The following is a 19,270-nucleotide window of genomic DNA, read 5'->3' on the forward strand; positions in this document are numbered from 1 at the left end:
GTGGGGCTGTGTTCTGACTGGGTGGAGGCGTGGCTGCTTTCTGATTGGGTGGGGGGTGTCCTCCGACTGGGTGGAGGCGTGGTTGTCTTCTGATTGAGTGGAGGCGTGGCTGTCTTCTGATTGGGTGGATGCGTGGTTGTCTTCTGATTGGTTGGAGGCGTGGCTGTCTTCTGATTGGGTGGGGTGTGTTCTGAATGGGTGGGGTTTTTTGTTGTGTTGTAATATCCTGAGTGTTGTGATTTGGTGTCCTGAGGAGCGGGCTGTGTAGTGGCCCCCAGAGCTTTGGTTTGGCTCCGAGTTCGAGGACCTGCCATGTATCTCTGGTATGGGTCAGTCAGGTTCGTGTGTGCGTTCTTCTGCTTGGGTGATGGCACTTTTGCTTGACTTGTTCTGTCTTCTGTGTGGGAGAGTTTTTGTTCTGGGTGTGGATGAGTCTTGCTGGGGGTGGTGGCATTTAGGGTTGTTTGTTGGTTTTTTAAATCCTTGTTTGCTGAAATTCGTTTCTCTATCAATGCTGGTTTCCAAATGGCATGTAGGCGGGAGGTGTCGTCTCGCTTGTTCATACTGTCTGGGTGTTTTTCTATTTCAATGGCTTCTCTGATTATTCTGCTATTGAGATGTTCTATTTTGGCGATTGTTTTTGTACCTTCAAAATTGATGTTGTGTCCCGTAGTGTTTATATGTTGTACTAGTGAAGATGTGTGATCTTTCTTCTGTACTGAGTTCTTATGTTCTTCTACACGCACCTCTATTCTTCTGTTAGTCTGTCCGATGTATGTTGCTGGACAGGAGGCGCATGGGATTTGGTATATGCCCTGGTTTTCCAGTTCTATTTTGTCTTTGGGATTTCTCAGGATGGTTGATATCTTTCTGTCAGTGTTAAATGCGGTTTTGATGTTATGTTTGCGTAGTACTTTACTGATTTTGTCGGTTGTTCCTTTTATGTAGGGCAAGATGGCTCGTCCGTTGTTCTGTTCTTCTTCTTGGATGTTTTTCTGTTTCGGAGTCCCCTGCTGAATCATATTGGTGATTTTGTTTTTTTGGAACTTGTTTGCTGTCAATATGTCTGTCAGGGTGTGTAGTTCTGTTTGTATATGTGTTTCATCTGCAAGGCATCTGGTTCTTGTTATTAGTGTTTTGGCTACTGAATTTATTTGTGCTGGGTGATGATGTGATTGCGGTTTAGGTTTCTGTTTTGTGGTTGTGCCTCGTTATCATTGTGGGTTCGGATTTGCTTTTTGAATGGTTGTGTGGTGGTGATGTCATGTGGTGTTACCATGAGTTTGGGTCTATCATTCTTGGTGGCTACAACATCAGCCACTTTAAACCCCTCCAAACCACACAATAAGCAAACTGACACCCACTATAAAAACATGGCACCACCACAAACACGAAGCCGAACAAAAGCAGCACAACTCACCAGCTCAGGTCTAAGGCTGGCAGCTGAGACCAGCCCATCCACTCAAAACACACCCCCACCCAATCAGAACACACCCACCATTCAAAACACACTCCCACCCAATCAGAACACACTTACTCCCCCACCCAATCAGAGCACACCTCCACCCACAGAACACACCCCCTCTGGCAGTTTAAAAAAGAGGAACAAACAGCCACATGCTTCTCCCAGAAGAAGGAAGCTAAAGCCACCAGCCTGATGATGACGGATGGGATTCCGTCGAAACGTTGCGCCTACACCTTTAGTTCTACGCGGGAAAAACCCCGAATAACCAAAGATCCACATACGAACACCCGCGAAAACCTCAGAAAACACACACACACACACACACACACACACACACACACACACACACACATATATATATATATATATATATATATATATATATATATATATATATACACACACACAAAAAAAAAAAAAAAGACTGACCATCCTGGTTTTAGCTCTTTGCCCCAATTTTTATTTTATTCAGTACTCTAATGTTTTTATTGTATTTTTACCTGATCTTTTCGCATTTCTACTATTCTATTACACTTATAGTTTTCATCTATATGCTGGTGAGGTAATTTAATTCTCTTTAATTAGTTATTGTGGAGTTTGGGTTATGAGTCTAATATTTATAGGTTTATAGTATCGTAAACTTTTTAATAAAATAATTTAAATGTCAAGTAAAATAAGTATCAGTTTTAAAACACAAGTAACATAATATTTATTAGAAAAGAAAGATATGTAAAACTTACAGATTTAAGAATGCTGACCGTATGTTCCAATTTTTTAATAGTATTTTGTTGGCATTTAATCTGAGACTAGAAAGAAAAAAATATTTAACTATTTACATGACAATAATGTATTGCAATTAATCCATAAGCTGAAATAGCAATATGGGCTATAGTGAAATACCAGATATGTAGCAAAGATAGAAATAATGGGCTCACTTCCCTCATCCATGCAGAAATCACATATTTACATATCTTTCATTGAAAAGCAATCACTCTATATAAAACTATGCATCCATATCTTAAATCATGGATACAATAATCTTACAATGTAATAAAAACAATACAGATACTGTTTTTGAGAGCACGTACGACCAGGATTGACATCACTAATTAAGGTAGTAATAACGTACATCATGCAATCACATTACTTAGCAATGGCAATCCCAGTTGCTGTTGTAACCCAGGAAAAGTGGGAATCAGGTAAGGAGTATGGTGGGAGTAAGGGATACCACAGACAAGCAATACTGAATGTGGGTGGATTGGTGGGGTCCACAAGTAGGTTGGCGGAGCAGGTTCTGGGTAGGTTAGCAGAGGCCATGGCAGGGCCAGCAAGGGGTGTAGGCAAGTGTAGTGATGGCAGGTGGTGAGGGGCACAGATATGAGTCATGAAATGCAGGTGGGGCAGTGGGGTGTGTTTGGAAAGGCAGTGAAATGGAATATGAAATTTCTGGGATATTGTGATCTGTATAGAGCTCCCCAGGAGAAAATGTAGTGGGAACAACTTAATGAAGCAATTTGCAACCTTCTTTGATGGCTTGTGGAAAGCTGGCAGGGAAGCTGCAAATGGGGATCAAGTGATGTGGCTTGTTGCAACACTGTAATTGTGAACTGGGCGTGCCTGGCTCGTGATCATGTGAATGCAGGAACATTTCTACAACTGGAATCTTGAGAACCAGTTGTAACATGACTTTTTCAACACTGACATAACTTTGAATGGTCACTGAATAAAGGGATATACGCCGAAGATTACCCAAAACCAACAATGCAACATGTGTTATACTGTAATTACACTGCATATCTAAAACATTTCATGTAATAAATCAAATACCTTGGCTTCTGAAAGTTCCTGGCCAGCACTATCAAGTACAAACTCTTTTTCTTTTTCCAGTTGTTCAGCTATCTTATCTACATGAGCAAGTTCTTTACAAAGGTATTCATTCTCACTGGTCAAATTGTCCACTTGGGTTGTTACTTTCTCCTTACTATTAAGTATTTTTCTAACATGCTTCTCCAAATCAAGATTTTTTGTTTTTAGTTGTTCAATCTGGTGAGACAAACAAATTTTTATATTTCTTTTATCACAGAAACAAATTTATTAATATATTGTATGAAGTAAGGCCTTGCACATGTCATTATTTCCACTTACTGATCTCTATAAAGCATTTTAGGTCAGCCATCAGCTATGAGATTATTCTAATTGCTGCTGAACACAAAACTTTGAAAACAGGCAAGGAAAGCTGTGGACAAACCAGTGTTCCCTCTAACCAACCAACCACAGAGAATACAAAATATAATTCGGCTACTAGCTTACCCTCTTGCTAAAACAAAACTCTCTCCAGCCTCTCCAAATACAAAGAAGAAAAAATATGTCACTATTTGGAAAATAACCAAGTTGCTGATATAAGGGAATGCTGCCTGAACATCAACATATTTTTTTCTGCATGTACATTTTCAATTAAAGCTACACTGAGGGAATTATACTGCAATTTTGCAACCTAATACGGTACTTTTTGCAGGAACTACAGACTTACTGCAGCTTGTAGTTTTTATTCACTCTCGGGAGATGAGAGAAAGAACAAAGTACTTACTTAAAGCCAAAAACTGGAAGATGATAAAGTGTGAAGAGTTCAGTTCATGCTGTATACATAGACTAGAAAATAAAATCATGCCATTTTCTACTGGTACATGAAATAGCCTAGGCTAATTTACATTCTCTAATTTTGTTCCCTGTAGAATTTACTAAGCGAGTTCTTAGTTCAGGAAGTCAGAGATGGGATGAGATAGGTTGAATAGAAAAACAGGGGCATTTAAAAACAAATCTACATAGCACTAGTATCACTAATAGCTATGTTTTTGCAATTTGAGTTAAATCATAGTTAAGTCTAATATGGGAAAACCTTCACAATGTGGCAAAAGCTTCACAATATTGATTTATGGCATAGCTGCCACATATAGCCCTAAGTAAAAAAGGAGTTTTTATAATTGGCCTATGGTCAGAATTATATTTTCTGAAGTTAAACAGCAATTTATTACATTTAGGTTAATAGGTAAATTAATGGAAGTGTTCAAAGATACACTTTAAGGAACACAGTTTACTTCTGTTTGTATTCTGGAATCAAAATTTAGATTAAACTATCTGATCTCCATAAAGTGCTCTCCACTTTGTTCTGAAAAAAGATAATTATTTATAATATGAATATAATTCACAAATGTCTAGTGATAGAATGGTTTTAATCCTATAAATTAAGACCCAATATCATTGATTTTGACACATTCTGAACCTCTTTTGGGTATCTCGGAGATCTCAGCAGTAGAAAGTTTTTGTTTTGGGATAATGTAGGTCATCTGTCATTTATGAAGCAACAAAGTCTAACAGACTAAAAGCAACGAAAATAGGTTTAGTGTTAAGATTTGAATAATTTCTCTAAGTAATAAATTCTTGCCAACATTATACACTAAACTGTTTAGAAAACCTACTTTGGAGAGATACTGAAGGTTCAAGCTAGTGGATCCTGCACCTGTGGGAAAAACACTGGGATGATGATGATTGTAGATTTAAGCTACATTTGATCTCTATACTATGTTAAAAAGCAGGGTCATCTAATTTAATTAGCACAAAGTAAAGGAACATGGAAATTTATCCTACATAATGAACAGGAAGTATTTAAATTCTACCAAATTTTCTCCAAGAAAACCATTTTATTTACACTGATTTTTCTCCAAGGACTTCAAAACTGTGTTTTATTATCATTAAGTTCGGTTATGCTATAAGATGCATGGTAATCCTAGTTATAAATGTGGCATCTAAATGAGAATATAGTTTTCAAATTCTGTCCTACTAAATCTATACCAAATTTGATATCTTCTTTCCAGAATTAAAATAGTTGAACATAGGCTACAGTTCAGATGACATACTAAACCAGACATGTCAAACACAAGGCCCGGGGGCCAGATCCGGCCCGCGAAGTGGTTTCATGCGGCCCGCGAAGCCATCCTGGAAACAGTGAGGGAACGGCCCCCACTGCCTTGGCCCCGGCCCAGAGACCCTCCTTCTGCCAGAGACCCTCAGATCTGTCCCACTCCTGGCCAGGCCCCCATAGGCACCCTTGATGCGAATGATGTAGAGCTGGCCACGCCCACCCAGTAGGCCATATGCACTTTAGCCACGCCCACCCAGTAGGCCATGCCCACCCAGGCCACACCCACTTGGCCCCCTGAGGGCAACCGCAATGCTGATGCGGCCCTCAATGAAATTGAGTTTGACACCCCTGTACTAAACCATCTAGTAACTTCAGGATATCTGAAAATTATCCGTGGTCTTCCAGTGAGGAGATCACATTAGGAGAGTTAATTCTCTGCCACTAATACTGTTAGGCTTAAGAACACTCAAACACAATAAATGATATATCATCTAATATTAATATAAATCCCTGTTGTAGCTATTATACATATGCATATAGGAAACCTTGAAATCAACAACCTACATCAAGTTTGACACTTACTTCCTTAGTGACAAGCACAATCTTTATCTGTTTCTAAATAAACCATCAACCTTGTTTTGCCATGAGGTCTGAATTCAGACTGACAAGAGCTAAACAGTCTTGATACATCTAGGTGGTTAGCTTCTCTCTATAGTGTCCATAAGTAAGTGATCTTACTCTTCTGGTGACACACAGTAAGAGACCATTAGTATAAAAGGTACTAAGTCATAATGATAAAATGTCATCACTGATCCTAGGCCATGATCTTGTCTCTTTGTCTCTATGGAGAATACAAAAAAAGCATTTTCTCACATTATAGCAATCTAATTAAGTGATGTCAGTGGAAGTTTATTCCATATATATATGGTTGTTACAAAATAGTATAAATTTATGACAACACCTCCAAGAGCAGCTCCTGGATTATTTTGTCTTTGCTTCTAAGGCTGTCTTCAGATTTTGAAGTTCTGTCACTTTCAGTAAATGGATCTCTTAATGCAAGCTCTTCTCTTGTGGTTCTCTATAAACAATTAAAAATAACTTCAGTCAAAATTTGTGGTATTTATTGCTACATTTAACTAAAAAATGCAAGCTGTCTGTTACTGCGATGAAAATACATTTAGCCTAATTTATTCAACTTTACTTGAAAATAAAATTGACAGGGTTCAATAGGGACTATATTAAAATGGATTCAGAAATTCTTGGAAAAACCATGCCTAAGTACTACTTATTCTGTACCAAACTGAAGGGAGGATTCAAACGGAGCAGTCTGTCAAAATTTTAATTAGTAATTCAGTATCAGTGATTAGCTTTTTTTCAACTTGGTTTTGTCTAAGGTAGTGGCGCATTATTGAATTGTAGAAATGTAGTTCAGCATTATCTAGGAGAAACAATACTGTGTACAACTGACATAGATCATGAGAAACCTTTTAAGTTTGGGAACATATCTGGAATCTTGAGAAAATGTTACTGGTTTAAGTCAGACAAAATGTTACTAGTTTAAGTCAGAAAGCATTACATAAATGAGGCAAGTTAAAAAATAATAAGAAAAATCCAATTTCGAAAAGAACAACATTCCAAAAGGTGGGCACCATGGCCGAGAAGGTACATCTTCTGGGACTCACCAAATGTAAGTCTGAAGGTGATGATACCCATAGAATGCATTCTCTGCCAGATCTAATGGGGCGGCTGATGTAACTGAGTAGAAATGTTCCCTCAGATAGCCTGGTCACATCCCATGAAGGGCTTTAAAGTTTAAAACCAGCACCTTGAATTGGACTCAAAAACAAACTTTATTTAATATATATGCTGCCCACTTTTCAGAGATGGGCAGCATATAAAAATAATAAATAAATACACTAGCAACCAATACAGCTCTCATAGTAGAGATATAACATCAGTGGTGGGATTCAAATATGTGAACAACCGGTTCTCTGTGTGGGTGCCACTTCCAGAAGTCCATTCTGGACCTGGGCAACAAAAAATTAGCTACCGGTTCTGCCAAACTGGTGCAAACCGGCTGAATCCCACCACTGTATAACATGCACTGTTTTAGGAGTGCACATAACTGCCCACATTGCTGCATTCTGTAGCAGCTCAAGCTTTGGGATATTCTTCAAGGGCAGCCCCATGAGGAGTGCATTGCAGTAGTCCAGTCTGGAGGTGAGTGAAGCATGAGTAACTGTAACCAAGATCTACTATTGCAGGAATGGGCATAACATTTTACTGAAATCAAATGGAAAAATTTAAATAAAGATGGAGAATTTATCATCAAATTTAAAGATATAATAGATATACAAATAACAATTAATTAACATCAGGGAAACAAAGATAGTAATTATAGTATACATCATCATGATACTTTTCAGGAAGTGTCAGCTAGTCAATTAACAGAAAAATATCTTGGATAATAGCCACAGGTTTGATAACAATCAAACAAAGCTTGGACACTTTGTTATATACCCATCTGAAACTTTACCAATGGATAAATGTTGCAAATAATGAGCAGTTGAGCTGCAAATTAGGCTTTGGTGGGTTCACAAAACTAGTCACATGCATTAATCAGAGGAACCAAATGAAACTAGAAAAGCAGTAAGTATCCAAAGTTATTCAGAATGGGTTTAGCATAAATGCCAATATGAAGTATGAACATTTATTTGACTCGTATTTATTCCAATATGTGCACTTAATATTGCATTGAATAAGAGGATAATTATTCTGTGATACTTCTTTAAAAGTGATCAAATAATGGAACTGTGGGAAGTCAGCCCACCAGAGAAGGAAATATTAAAAAGACAGAAAAATATATTTTCTAAAAGGATCTTAAAGAGGCAGAAAAGCACACCCAGTTTTCTTAATAGCCCCAAGTCTCCCTCCCCCAAGCAGAAACTAGCTCTGTACAAATGCAGATATAAATAATCCAGGAAGGTTGGATGCCCCCAGCTAGAAGATTAAGAAGACAAAGACCTAAAATGTACATACCCCACCCAAGACAGGACATAATAGGATTAACCCACAGATACCAAAAGAGCACACTCAGACTCAGGTCAAAGTTCATGCCACAGGAACAGGAAACAACTCCAAACAAAAGGCTCTAGAGGGTATAAAAACCCACTCCCTACATGTGCTCACTCTCTTTTCTGCCAGAGCCATCTTTCTGTCTGGCTCTCATCTTCAATAAACTGCAACCTTCTTTCTAAAGCAGTCGCCATGTTGTTTATCCCCGGCTTGGACTGAACCATGATGAAGACTTTTCTTTCAACAGAACTATTAAATGTGAATTAAAAACTCAATACAAATATAAAAAAAATCAAAGTATAAAATATTCATTATCAATAATAGCAAATTTTATATTTAAAGAGAAATATCAAGTTATTTGTGAGAGGGCAGGCTGCTTGAAAATTAGCTAGCAGCTGGGCTGATGGTGCCCTGGCCCTTTAAGAACTTTCTGTAGCCACCCAGCTTCCCAGCAACAAGCAGAAAAGCAGCAGAGTGCAGTGGGTGCATGGGAGTTGTTCTGAGAGAGAGATGGGAGGTGGTTTCTGTCACTTAGTGGAATTAAAGCCACTGATAGCAGTCTAGGGCTAATAGGCAGAACTATCATTCTTTAGCAGTAGGGCTCACAAATTGTAGTAGGCTATACTAGTAGACTATACTAGTAGAAAGAGTAATAGTAGACCTGGGGAAGTATGTAAGAATAAACTATGAGTACTACCCAGTGTGTGATTGTGTATGTGTTACCTAAAAGCCAAGAGTGCTTGTATTAGTTTTGGGACCCCACTGACTTTGGGTTTTGATAAAAGAACCTGTGACAGTATTTCAAATGCAATCCAAACCCTTCTGTGCTTATTTAAAATGAATTTCCATGGAATTAAATTACCAAACAGCAGAACAATCCAGTCAACCACTAAAGACTAATTTGCATATTTTGGTTATTCAGTTGCATGAGCCAACAATTCTGCCCCACAGCCTTCCCTACTTTCTAGAATTTTAAATAAAGTCAAGATAGTTATGGAAGTATCACAGTGACAGCTGCTTCAATGGATTGGGGAAAGGTGAATTGGATACATGGGAAAACTGTAAGCTTATCTTCCTAAGGTTTTTTTAAACATAAATAGAAATGAACTACATAAAGAAACGCAGTTTAACTACTTATGAGGACTCTCAGAAATATTAACAAACATACTTTTAAATGATTAATCTAACAGTGACCAAAAATGGACCAGTTGGTATTCTACTTTTGTTGTTGTGTTGTCAGCTGCTCAGAATCACCATGGTGAAATGGATGGCTGTATATATCAAAAAGCTGAGATATTTCCCATATATGCCAAGGATTAATTAATCGCTGTGTTTTAAAAGTGCACGTTCTTGGCTATATCACTAGAATTTGGAATCTATCATGGATTTATCAAACATGGAAGTGGGAAAAAGAATGGTCATACCACAACAGAAGGAGAAATCTATACCTGAACTGTAACAATGGACTGTTGATAGGGTTTTTTTTTCAAAAAACAACAACAAGGAAGAACGCGGGCAACATGGCCAAATTGGGAGAAATATTTTGTTTCAAACAAGAATTTCCAGCCTTTCATTTTCTCCTAAAGATATGATAATTAAGTTATGTAATATTCATACCATGTGTTTGTATCTATACATTTTCTTCTGAGAACTAGCTTACACATACATAAACTTCTAAAGACAATAAATCTTTGTTTATTTGTACTCACTTGGAGGGTTAACAGAAATTGGGAATGATCACATCTCCCCTCAACCTTCATAAAATTACCTGAACCCCCATTTCAGAAGAGTCGTCTCTTGACTCCCTCATCCTGTGGAATTAACCCCAAAGTTGCTAAGTACATATGCCAGAAGGGTGCCTCCTTATCCTATACACACTCTCTGTACCTTTGCAAGAAATTCTGGTTTTTTCCTCCTGCGCCCAAGGAATTTCCTAGAAGTCATGACGGCAGCTAAATTGTGAGCGCCAGAAAGTGTACTGCCTGCCTTTTCTCATTCCTTCTCTCCTTCCCGGTTTCCTCAACTCGCTTCTCAGTTTTACCCGCTACCTCGCCTCCTTTTTCCCTCTCAAGCCAGACAGGCCAATGAGCAACCAGACTGGCAACGGGGCGATTCTCCGCGCCCGCCCGCCCCGTAACTGTTTGGCAGGTGCAGCCAGTTCCTCCTCTCTCCCCTCCCCCTCCGCCAGGCAGGCAGGCAGGCTGGAAGAAAGGAGGATAGGTCAGAAGACAAGCACTAGTGGCCTCGGCCCCGACGGGGCTTCTCCTAGGGATGCCACCTGCTTCCCTGGACGCGCTGCCCCCTACCGGTTTGCCACAATAATGTCTCCTCTCGGCTCCTCGGCGTCTCCTGGTAACCCCCCCGCCCCTTGCCCTTCCGATACCTGTTACACTCAGCCGGCCGAGTAATGCTCCGCTTTTGACCCCACCCCGCCGTTTCATGGGCGCACGCGCGGCGCGCTTCCGCCGCTTCAACCGCCGCTCGTGCTTTAAACGCGTCGCGACAACGTCGGGAACGGGCGGGCGGTCTATTCCCAAAATTCCATTGAGCGCCCAATTGGATGCGCATTCCCTGGTCAACTGTTAAGAGCCTTGGATGGATGGAAGGTCCTGCGGCAGAGATCAGTTATTATTATCATATACACAACAATGTGCATCACAGGGGCCAGTTCTTTTAGTTCTTTTTTCAGTTCCACAAATTCCGTTGAAAAAAGGCGCCCTTCTGTGCGTTCTATGACAAAAAAAGCCCTGACAACCACCACGTGAGGTAGGTTGGCCTGAGAAAGGAGGAAAGTGGCCGAAAGACAATTTGCACAGTACACACACAAAAAAGATTAGGGGTAATAAATAGGTACACACCTGTCTAAAAACCAAAGGGTGTTGAAATAGAAGTACCCATCCTAGAAAAAGGAATGACTTGGTAATATTGAGCGTTTGTTGCTCATGTGCAACATTTGGGAATAGTCCAAATAAAGACATTTACTTCCATTTGCTAAAAAATATGGAGTGCTTCTTTGAATTAGAGGACTCCCCCATAGCAGTTGGTTGAAGGAGGAGCTAGGCCCTGTAAGTTTTAGCAGAGAGAATTTGTAACCAGGAGATTGCTTAGCAAATCAGCCAATACAAAGGTGCTCTTCTAACCTAGAAGAATCTTAAGCTCATTGGGGACTATGCTACTGGCATCAATCCATTCAAAAAAATATGGAAATGAAAGAGGGCAGAATTTGCTAGCAGTTCTAGAATGCTTATTACTACTACTACTTTTTAAGAATACTCATAAGTGAAAAGAGAGGAAGATGCCATCTACAGGTGAAACTCGAAAAATTAGAATATCATGCAAAAGTTCATTTATTTCAGTAATGCAGGGGTGTCAAACTCAATTTCATTGAGGGCCGCATCAGCATTGCAGTTGCCCTCAGGGGGCCGGGTGGGTATGGCCAGGGTGGATGTGGCCTACTGGGTGGGCGAGGCTAGAGTGCGTATGGCCTACTGGGTGGGCATGGCCAGCTCTACATCGTTCGCATCAAGGGTGCCTATGGGGGCCTGGGCAGGAGTGGGACAGATCTGAGGGTCTCTGGCAGAAGGAGGGTCTCTGGGTCAGGGCCAAGGCAGTGGGGGCCGTTCTCTGTGTTTCCAGGATGGCTTCACGGGCCGCATGAAACCACTTTGCGGGCCGGATCCGGCCCCCGGGCCTTGTGTTTGACATGTCTGCTAATGCAACTTAAAAGGGGAAACTAATATATGAGATAGACTCATTACGTGCAAAGCAAGATAGTTCAAGCCGTGATTTGTCATAATTGTGATGATTATGGCATACAGCTCATGAAAACCCCAAATTCACAATCTCAGAAAATTAGAATATTACATGCAATCAATAAAACAAGGAGTGTACATAGAACAATATCGGACCTCTGAAAAGTATAAGCATGCATATGTAATCAGTACTTGGTTTGGGCCCCTTTTGCAGCAATTACTGCCTCAATGCGGCGTGGCATGGAAGCTATCAGCCTGTGGCACTGCTGAGGTGTTATGAAAGACCAGGATGCTTCAATAGCGGCCTTTAGCTCTTCTGCATTGTTCGGTCTCATGTCTCTCATCTTTCTCGTGGCAATGCCCCATAGATTATGGGGTTCAGGTCAGGCGAGTTTGCTGGCCAATCAAGCACAGTAATCCCACGGTCATTGGACCAGGTTTTGGTGCTTTCGGCAATGTGGGCAGGTGCCATGTCCTGCTGGAAAATGAAATCATCCCCATAAAGCTCGTCTGCAGAAGGAAGCATGAAGTGCTCCAAAATCTCCTGGTAGACTGCTGCGTTGACCCTGGACTTAATGAAGCACAGTGGACCAACACCAGCAGATGACATGGCTCCCCAAATCAACACAGGCTGTGGAAACTTCACACTGGACTTCAAGCATCTTGCAGTGTTTGCCTCTCCATTCTTCCTCCAGACTCTGGGTCCTTGGTTTCCAATTGAGATGCAAAAGTTGTTCTCATCAGAAAAGAGGACTTTGGATCACTGAGCAGCAGACCAGGTCTGTTTTTCTTTAGTCCAGGTAAGACACTTCTGACGTTTGTTTTTCAGGAGCGGCTTGACAAGAGGAATACGACATTTGAAGTCCATGTCCAGGATCCCTTTGTGTGTGGTGGCTCTTGATGCACTGACTCCAGCCTCAGTCCACTCCTTGTGAAAGTCCCCAACACTTTTGAATGGCCTTTTCCTGACAGTCCTCTCCAGGCTGCGGTCATCCCTGCTGCTTGTGCACCTTTTTCTTCCATACTTTCCCCTTCCACATAACTTTCTATTAATGTACTTTGATACAGCACTTTGGGAACATCCAACTTCTTTTGCAATTACCTTTTCAGGCTTTTCCTCCTTATGGAGGGTGTCAGTGATGGTTTTCTGCACAACTGTCAGGTCAGCAGTCTTCCCCATGATTGTGATTCCTACTGAACCAGACTGAGAGACCATTTAAAGGCTCAGGAACCCTTTGCAGGTGTTATGGCTTAATTAGCTGATTAGAGTGGGACACTTTGAGCCTAGAAAATTGCACCTTTTCACAATATTCTAATTTTCTGAGATTGTGGATTTGGGATTTTCATGAGCTGTACACCATAATCATCACAATTATGACAAATCACGGCTTGAACTATCTCATATATTAGTTTCCCCTTTTAAGTTGCATTACTGAAATAAATGAACTCTTGCATGATATTCTAATTTTTCGAGTTTCACCTGTATGTAACAATCTCTGATTTTGTTTCCTATAGAGATGGAAATTCAAAATTATATCCATTTGGTAATCATAACATGGCTTCCAGTCATGTCTAATTGCATATTCATTGCCTCTAACTTGAGATTTTATGTTTGTGTAGGTTAGACACTAACTTTGTACTTGTAACTTTTGCATTTTCCCTGTCATTTCACCTTTATCTTAGTGTTCATAGGAAATCCATTCAAATAATGCCCTTTGATGGTTAGCAATGTGCCTTGACAAAAACACTCAGACTCCTTAATTTGTATTCTATATTAAGTTATACATTAAGTTTGTTAAAAGATTATTAAACATTTTATATGATAAATTTGTAATTATATGAAGTTATACATTGTTTTACATGGTAAAATTCAGTGAGTGGAATGTCTTGAACGGCTTGCTATGTGCATTGCTCAACATTTAGCAACATTTGTTTATGTAATTCAGATCATCAAATGTTTGCTTCTGTCCTTAAGCCAATGTTTCTGATTTATACAGCTGATTTATACCTGTACATATGTTTAAACATAAAAGGCATCAGTAAATTTACCATGTGTGCAACCTTATACTTTTTCATTTTCTTTAGTTATAGATAACCAAAGTTGAAATTAGACATTTTGGTTTGTTGATAATGTATTGATTTAGTTATTCTGAAGCAGAATCTTCCAATTTCTTTTTTAAAAATATGTTTATTAATTTTTTTACATAATCACCTTAATATTTGGTAAACATCGTGTTGTCTGGGTTTATATTAAAAAAACAATATCAATTAGTTTCTATAATTCTATAGTCCACCTAATAGCTCTGCTTGATGTTCTTTTTCCAAAACTGTTCTGTTTTGCCGTCCTTGAATTTATACAATTCTTATTATTTGGATAAATAACAAATATAGACATTTTTCTAATATTTGTGCAAATAATAACCACATTGATATAACGCTTCTTTTCTAACTGATCATCTTGATTGCTTTATCAAAGATCCTATTTAAAATTCTTACTTAAATTTGTTTTTCCCACAATATTCAAAACTTTCTTACTAGTTAAAATTTTCATTACGGTTAAGTCTTTGTCTTTTTCCTCATACAGGCCATCCCAACACTTTTACATTTCTCGTATCTTAAAAAAATAAAAAAAATAAAAAAGGAAAATAAGAAATAAGATAGTATGCTACTTAAAATACATATCCCTCTTAGACTAATAAAATACATATCCCTCTTAGACTAATGTACATTTATATCCAGATTTTTTTTCTTTTTAACTATATTCAACCATATATTTAATCTTTAACTGTTACATTTAAATAAATCCAATTATCTAATCTTTTAGATCTAATCAATGCATTTTTATCCATTTGAAGTTTTGTCAAGATCAATTTCACTTAAGTATCTAAAACATTTTCTTTATATAAACCATTCCAACATTATTATATTTCTCATGTCAAAAAACAAACACAAAGGAAAAAAGAAAGGAAAAATACTACATTACTTGAGAGGCTCATACCTCTTAAAGTAAAATTCATTGATATCCAAATCTTTCTATTTCTTTAACTATATTCAAACAGATGTTTAATTTTCAAATATTCCCTCTGATAGATTCCATCATCTAATTTCATCATTCTCACTTTCACCTTTTTATTTTGCCAGACATCTTTCCTGACAATATGTTTCTCTGAATCAGAGTCTTCCCAGAGTCTTGTGGATGTTGCTGTAGGTACAAAAGACAAATCTGGTGAGATGTTTTTATAGGAAGGTTTCACCTCTTCATATTCATTGAAAATTTTTTCCTTTCTTTCTCTCTTAATTTCTCTTCATCATTTTTTGTCTCTTTTAAGTTCTCATAGTTTTCCTGGTAGCTCTCTAATCCATTTTGTCAAATCTTTTTTCTTGTCCTCAGACTTATTTTGTGATCTTAAACGATAAGTTGTCTTTTCCATGTCCATTATTTTCTGTGAGTTTATTTCCACCTGGGTTGAGTCATACTTCCTTCTGTTGTTAGGTTCCATCTTTAAATCTCTCTTCTCTGGTTATCAGTTATCGGTTTTATCTGCTCATTCTCTATTTTTATTTTCTGAGAGTTTTTTGTTGTAAACTTAAATCAGAGATGCATTCATTTATATTTTCAAAGTTATTTTTAATTTCCTTGTGGTTTGAGATCATTGTTGTTTGAATTAGTTGCAACATAGCATATCTCCTCCTGGAAAGTATTTGTTTTTTCTTGGTGTATTCTTTCTGCAGATCTCTGGTTTTCCATAATAGCCAAAAATCAAGAGTTTTCCTTTCTCTGCAGACAGCTTTAAAGTCACAATTGAATAAGTATTTGTAATCCAGAAAGGTCTTTTTCCCCCAATAAAGTTTATGGTTCTTCTCTTTGTAGGTAGTCCAAGGTGTTTTCTTTTGTCACAGCTATTTTCTGTTATTAAGACATTGAAGGTCACCCCAAAACAAATTATCTTTTCCTGAGCTTTGCCAGTTCTTGTATTGAAGCAACTACTATATTTTCATCCACTGCTAGATGTCAGCACTAGTTTGTTTTTCAGTTTTCAAAATAAACAATTATTTTTTTCTATTTTCATGATTTACAAAAGAAATCTTAATACATTCCACCAATTTCAAACTTATCCAGATTTAGGTCTTATATTCATTTCATTTCAGTATATTTCTGTCCCCACTTAAAGGTTTAATTCGTCGCTTCCATCTGTCAGAGGGTGAGGCAAAGATCCCCCTCCTTCTCACTTTCGGATGCTTTTTGCTTCTTGGGGTTTGTTTTTTTTCTTCCAAGAAATCAATTACCGTATCAAGTAGAAGAGAGAAAATCACTGTTCTTACCTAGTTCCAAGCAAGTTGTTTACAGTCAGCTTAAAATAGTGCTTTTGGCTTTGGCTGCTTGTAGCTAGACTCAGAAAAGCTATCCTTTCTTCTGCTAGTTTCTAGAGGGCTTTTCCTGGACTGCCATCTCTCCGCACTTGGCGGGACTTCCCTCCTTATCGCTTCTATGGGGGACTTCAGGCCCATTTAGTGTCCCCTAGCGGGCAGAAATCGGCCATAGGGTATGGTGCCCCCCTTGGCTGCTGAGCAACTGCGCAAAACCAGAAGCCAGAATCTTCCAATTTCTTTGTGATTGTGTCAGGGAAGACAGGTATACAAACCCAAGACTTGTTCTGATATTGGTAATCCATAATTGTTAGCACAGGAACATTTTCCAGTTCACTAATCTCAGTAAACAAGTACGAAAAAAATTCTACTATTGGTGTAGTGCGGCCTGTTGTAAAAAAGACAGTTTATATATCATAATACATAAATGTTCTCAGAAAATAAATTATGCCGGATGATAATTGGAGTAGAATTATTTTTATTTTAAAAGAAAAGACTTTTTAATTATTCTGATATATACATTTTTTCCTATATAGGGTATATATAACAGCCTTACTGAAGAACATCCTCATTGACTTTGTATTTCAGGATAATTTAGATCAATTTTAGCAGTTTCACTGAAATTATATAATCGGCAAGTGTTGCAGTAAAAGTAACAGTCTGGTATCTATAATAAAGAATGATGCAAGTACATTTATTTCAACACACAGAGGAAATCAAGCTTGTGCCTATAACTGACTTTTTCCAAACTAGAGGGAGAAAGCTACTAGATGGAATGAAAGCATTAATTCAGAAGATTGTTGTAACAATGTTGTGGGTTCTCAGACCATAGTTAAAAAAGTGATTGCTTGGCAGTAACTGATGTCTGATATTTATTAAAATGGTTCTGCCAAAACATGAATTTTATAATAATCTAACTGTAAATTAGGAAAAAAAACAAAATAAAGTTCAAGGCCAATTCCAGTGTAGCAATTCACTAGTTTCAATATTCATGTTATGTTTAATGATTTTGTTAAATGTATGTTAAAGTAGAATCTTTACATCTACCATTTATGAATAATTGGAACTAATGCTTTCTATATGGGATAGGATTTCTTCATGGCGTTGCCTGAGCATATTCTGTGTTACAATATCACAAACATTAGAAGTACCTCTGACTGAATATACTGTATGATTCTAGATCTGTACATTATTTTGCAAAATGTACCACAAACGGCTGTCATCTAAGAATATAATTTCCTTAATTGCTCTTTCCTCGTCGAGATCTTGAGGGGTTATTCATATTTTATTTCTTCAATATACCTATCATATGCCTATCATTATGTTGAAAGTGTTACACCATAATTGCAGATTCCTTAAACTGTGCACTTACAGAACTTAAGAATAAAAGAGTTGGAAGGGATCTTCTAGTCCAACCCCCTGCTCAAGTAGACCCTACCATTTCAAACAAATGACTGTCCAATCTTTCCTTAAAAACCTCCAGTGATGGAGCATCCACAACTTCTGATGGCAAGCCATTCCGCTGGTTAATTGTTCTGTCAGGAAATTTCTCCTTAGTTCTAGGTTGGTTCTTTTCTTGCTTGATTTGTATCGATTGCCTTGCCTCCTGGTGCTCTGCTGCAGAGATCCTCAACCTTTTGGGCACCAGGGACTGGTTCTGTAGAGAGAGGTTTTTCCATGGACTGGAGAGTATGTGGTTTTGTGTACTGCCTGCATCCCGTGGATGGGGCTTTGCTTGTTTGTGCGGACTGGTTGCTGGCATGCTGCAGCCTGGTACCGGTCCACAGACGGGGGTTGGGGACCCCTGCTTTGGAGAATAGTTTGACCCCCTCCTTTTTGTGGCAGCCCCTCAAATATTGGAACACTGCTATCACGTCACCCCCTAGTCCTTCTTTTCACTAGACTAGACTCCAATATGCCTCTCACAGTTAGTGCTATTGAGCTAGGTTTCACCTATTCTGTATCTGTAAATTTGTTTTTTCTTGCCAACGTGTAAATCCTTTTCTCTCCATTGAATTTTATTTTTTGAGATAGGACCCAGTGTTCAAATCTGCGAGATCTTTCTGGATCTTCTGGGGTGTTGGCTATTCCTGCCAGCTTGGTGTCTTGTTTTGTAATAGAATTAAAATGAGAAATTACTTTTAAACTTATAAAACTTTTTTTTGCAATGTATGTATTGTAATCAATTTAAAAAGAGAAAGCAAGTTTCTGCAATTACAACCCCAGTTCAAACCATTTTAGGATGGAGAGAAAGAGGAAATTTCTACTTTCTAATTTTATCCCCCGGCGGAAGTCCCCTGATAAAGCAACTCCAAACACGGAAGTGCTTTTTTAAAGCACTGAGAAAAATATAAGGCTAACGCTACACTACTCATCGACTTCCGAGTTAATATCCTGGAACAATGGATTACCGGTAAAAACGACAGAAATCTGCTATAGCTTTGCAAATTACTACGTAGCCCGTCAATCTACACACACCCCCCTTTTCAGTTTGCAAAGGATAGGAATTATTGTATGCTGTCCTCCGTTTTTTGCTTCGAGATTGATCTTTAAAAAGCTGTTGTTTCGAACAAAAAAAAATGTTAGCTCTAAATCAGTAACTCTTCTCTCCGCAGCAATCCCTTTGCAGGATTCGTTCTCCCTTCTGTCAAACAAGAATGGGACAGAGTCTTAAGCAAACGGGATGTTTTG

At 38.5% G+C, this 19,270-nt stretch overlaps 1 protein-coding gene across 4 annotated transcripts in view; it reads right to left on the reverse strand.

Annotated features, from left to right (window-relative positions):
- TSGA10 (testis specific 10) overlaps positions 1 to 10,565 on the reverse strand; it is a 49,002-nt gene extending 38,437 nt beyond the window's left edge. For 3 of the 4 annotated variants that reach the window (XM_083362966.1, XM_083362965.1, XM_083362963.1), the window contains exons 1-4: positions 10,347 to 10,565; positions 6,346 to 6,462; positions 3,293 to 3,508; positions 2,206 to 2,271 (exon numbers count right to left, since the gene is read on the reverse strand). In XM_083362966.1, the coding sequence (XP_083219092.1) occupies positions 2,206 to 2,271; positions 3,293 to 3,508; positions 6,346 to 6,462; positions 10,347 to 10,403 (456 nt within the window). In that variant the 5' untranslated portion in view covers positions 10,404 to 10,565. Of the gene's footprint in view, positions 1 to 2,205; positions 2,272 to 3,292; positions 3,509 to 6,345; positions 6,463 to 10,168 lie in introns of all 4 variants that reach the window. The other variant, XM_083362964.1, reaches the window with a different exon arrangement.
- Positions 10,566 to 19,270: the final 8,705 nt, after the last annotated feature.

This window comes from Vipera ursinii (assembly GCF_947247035.1).
Source record: "Vipera ursinii genome assembly, chromosome: 4".
Lineage (NCBI taxonomy): Eukaryota > Metazoa > Chordata > Lepidosauria > Squamata > Viperidae > Vipera > Vipera ursinii.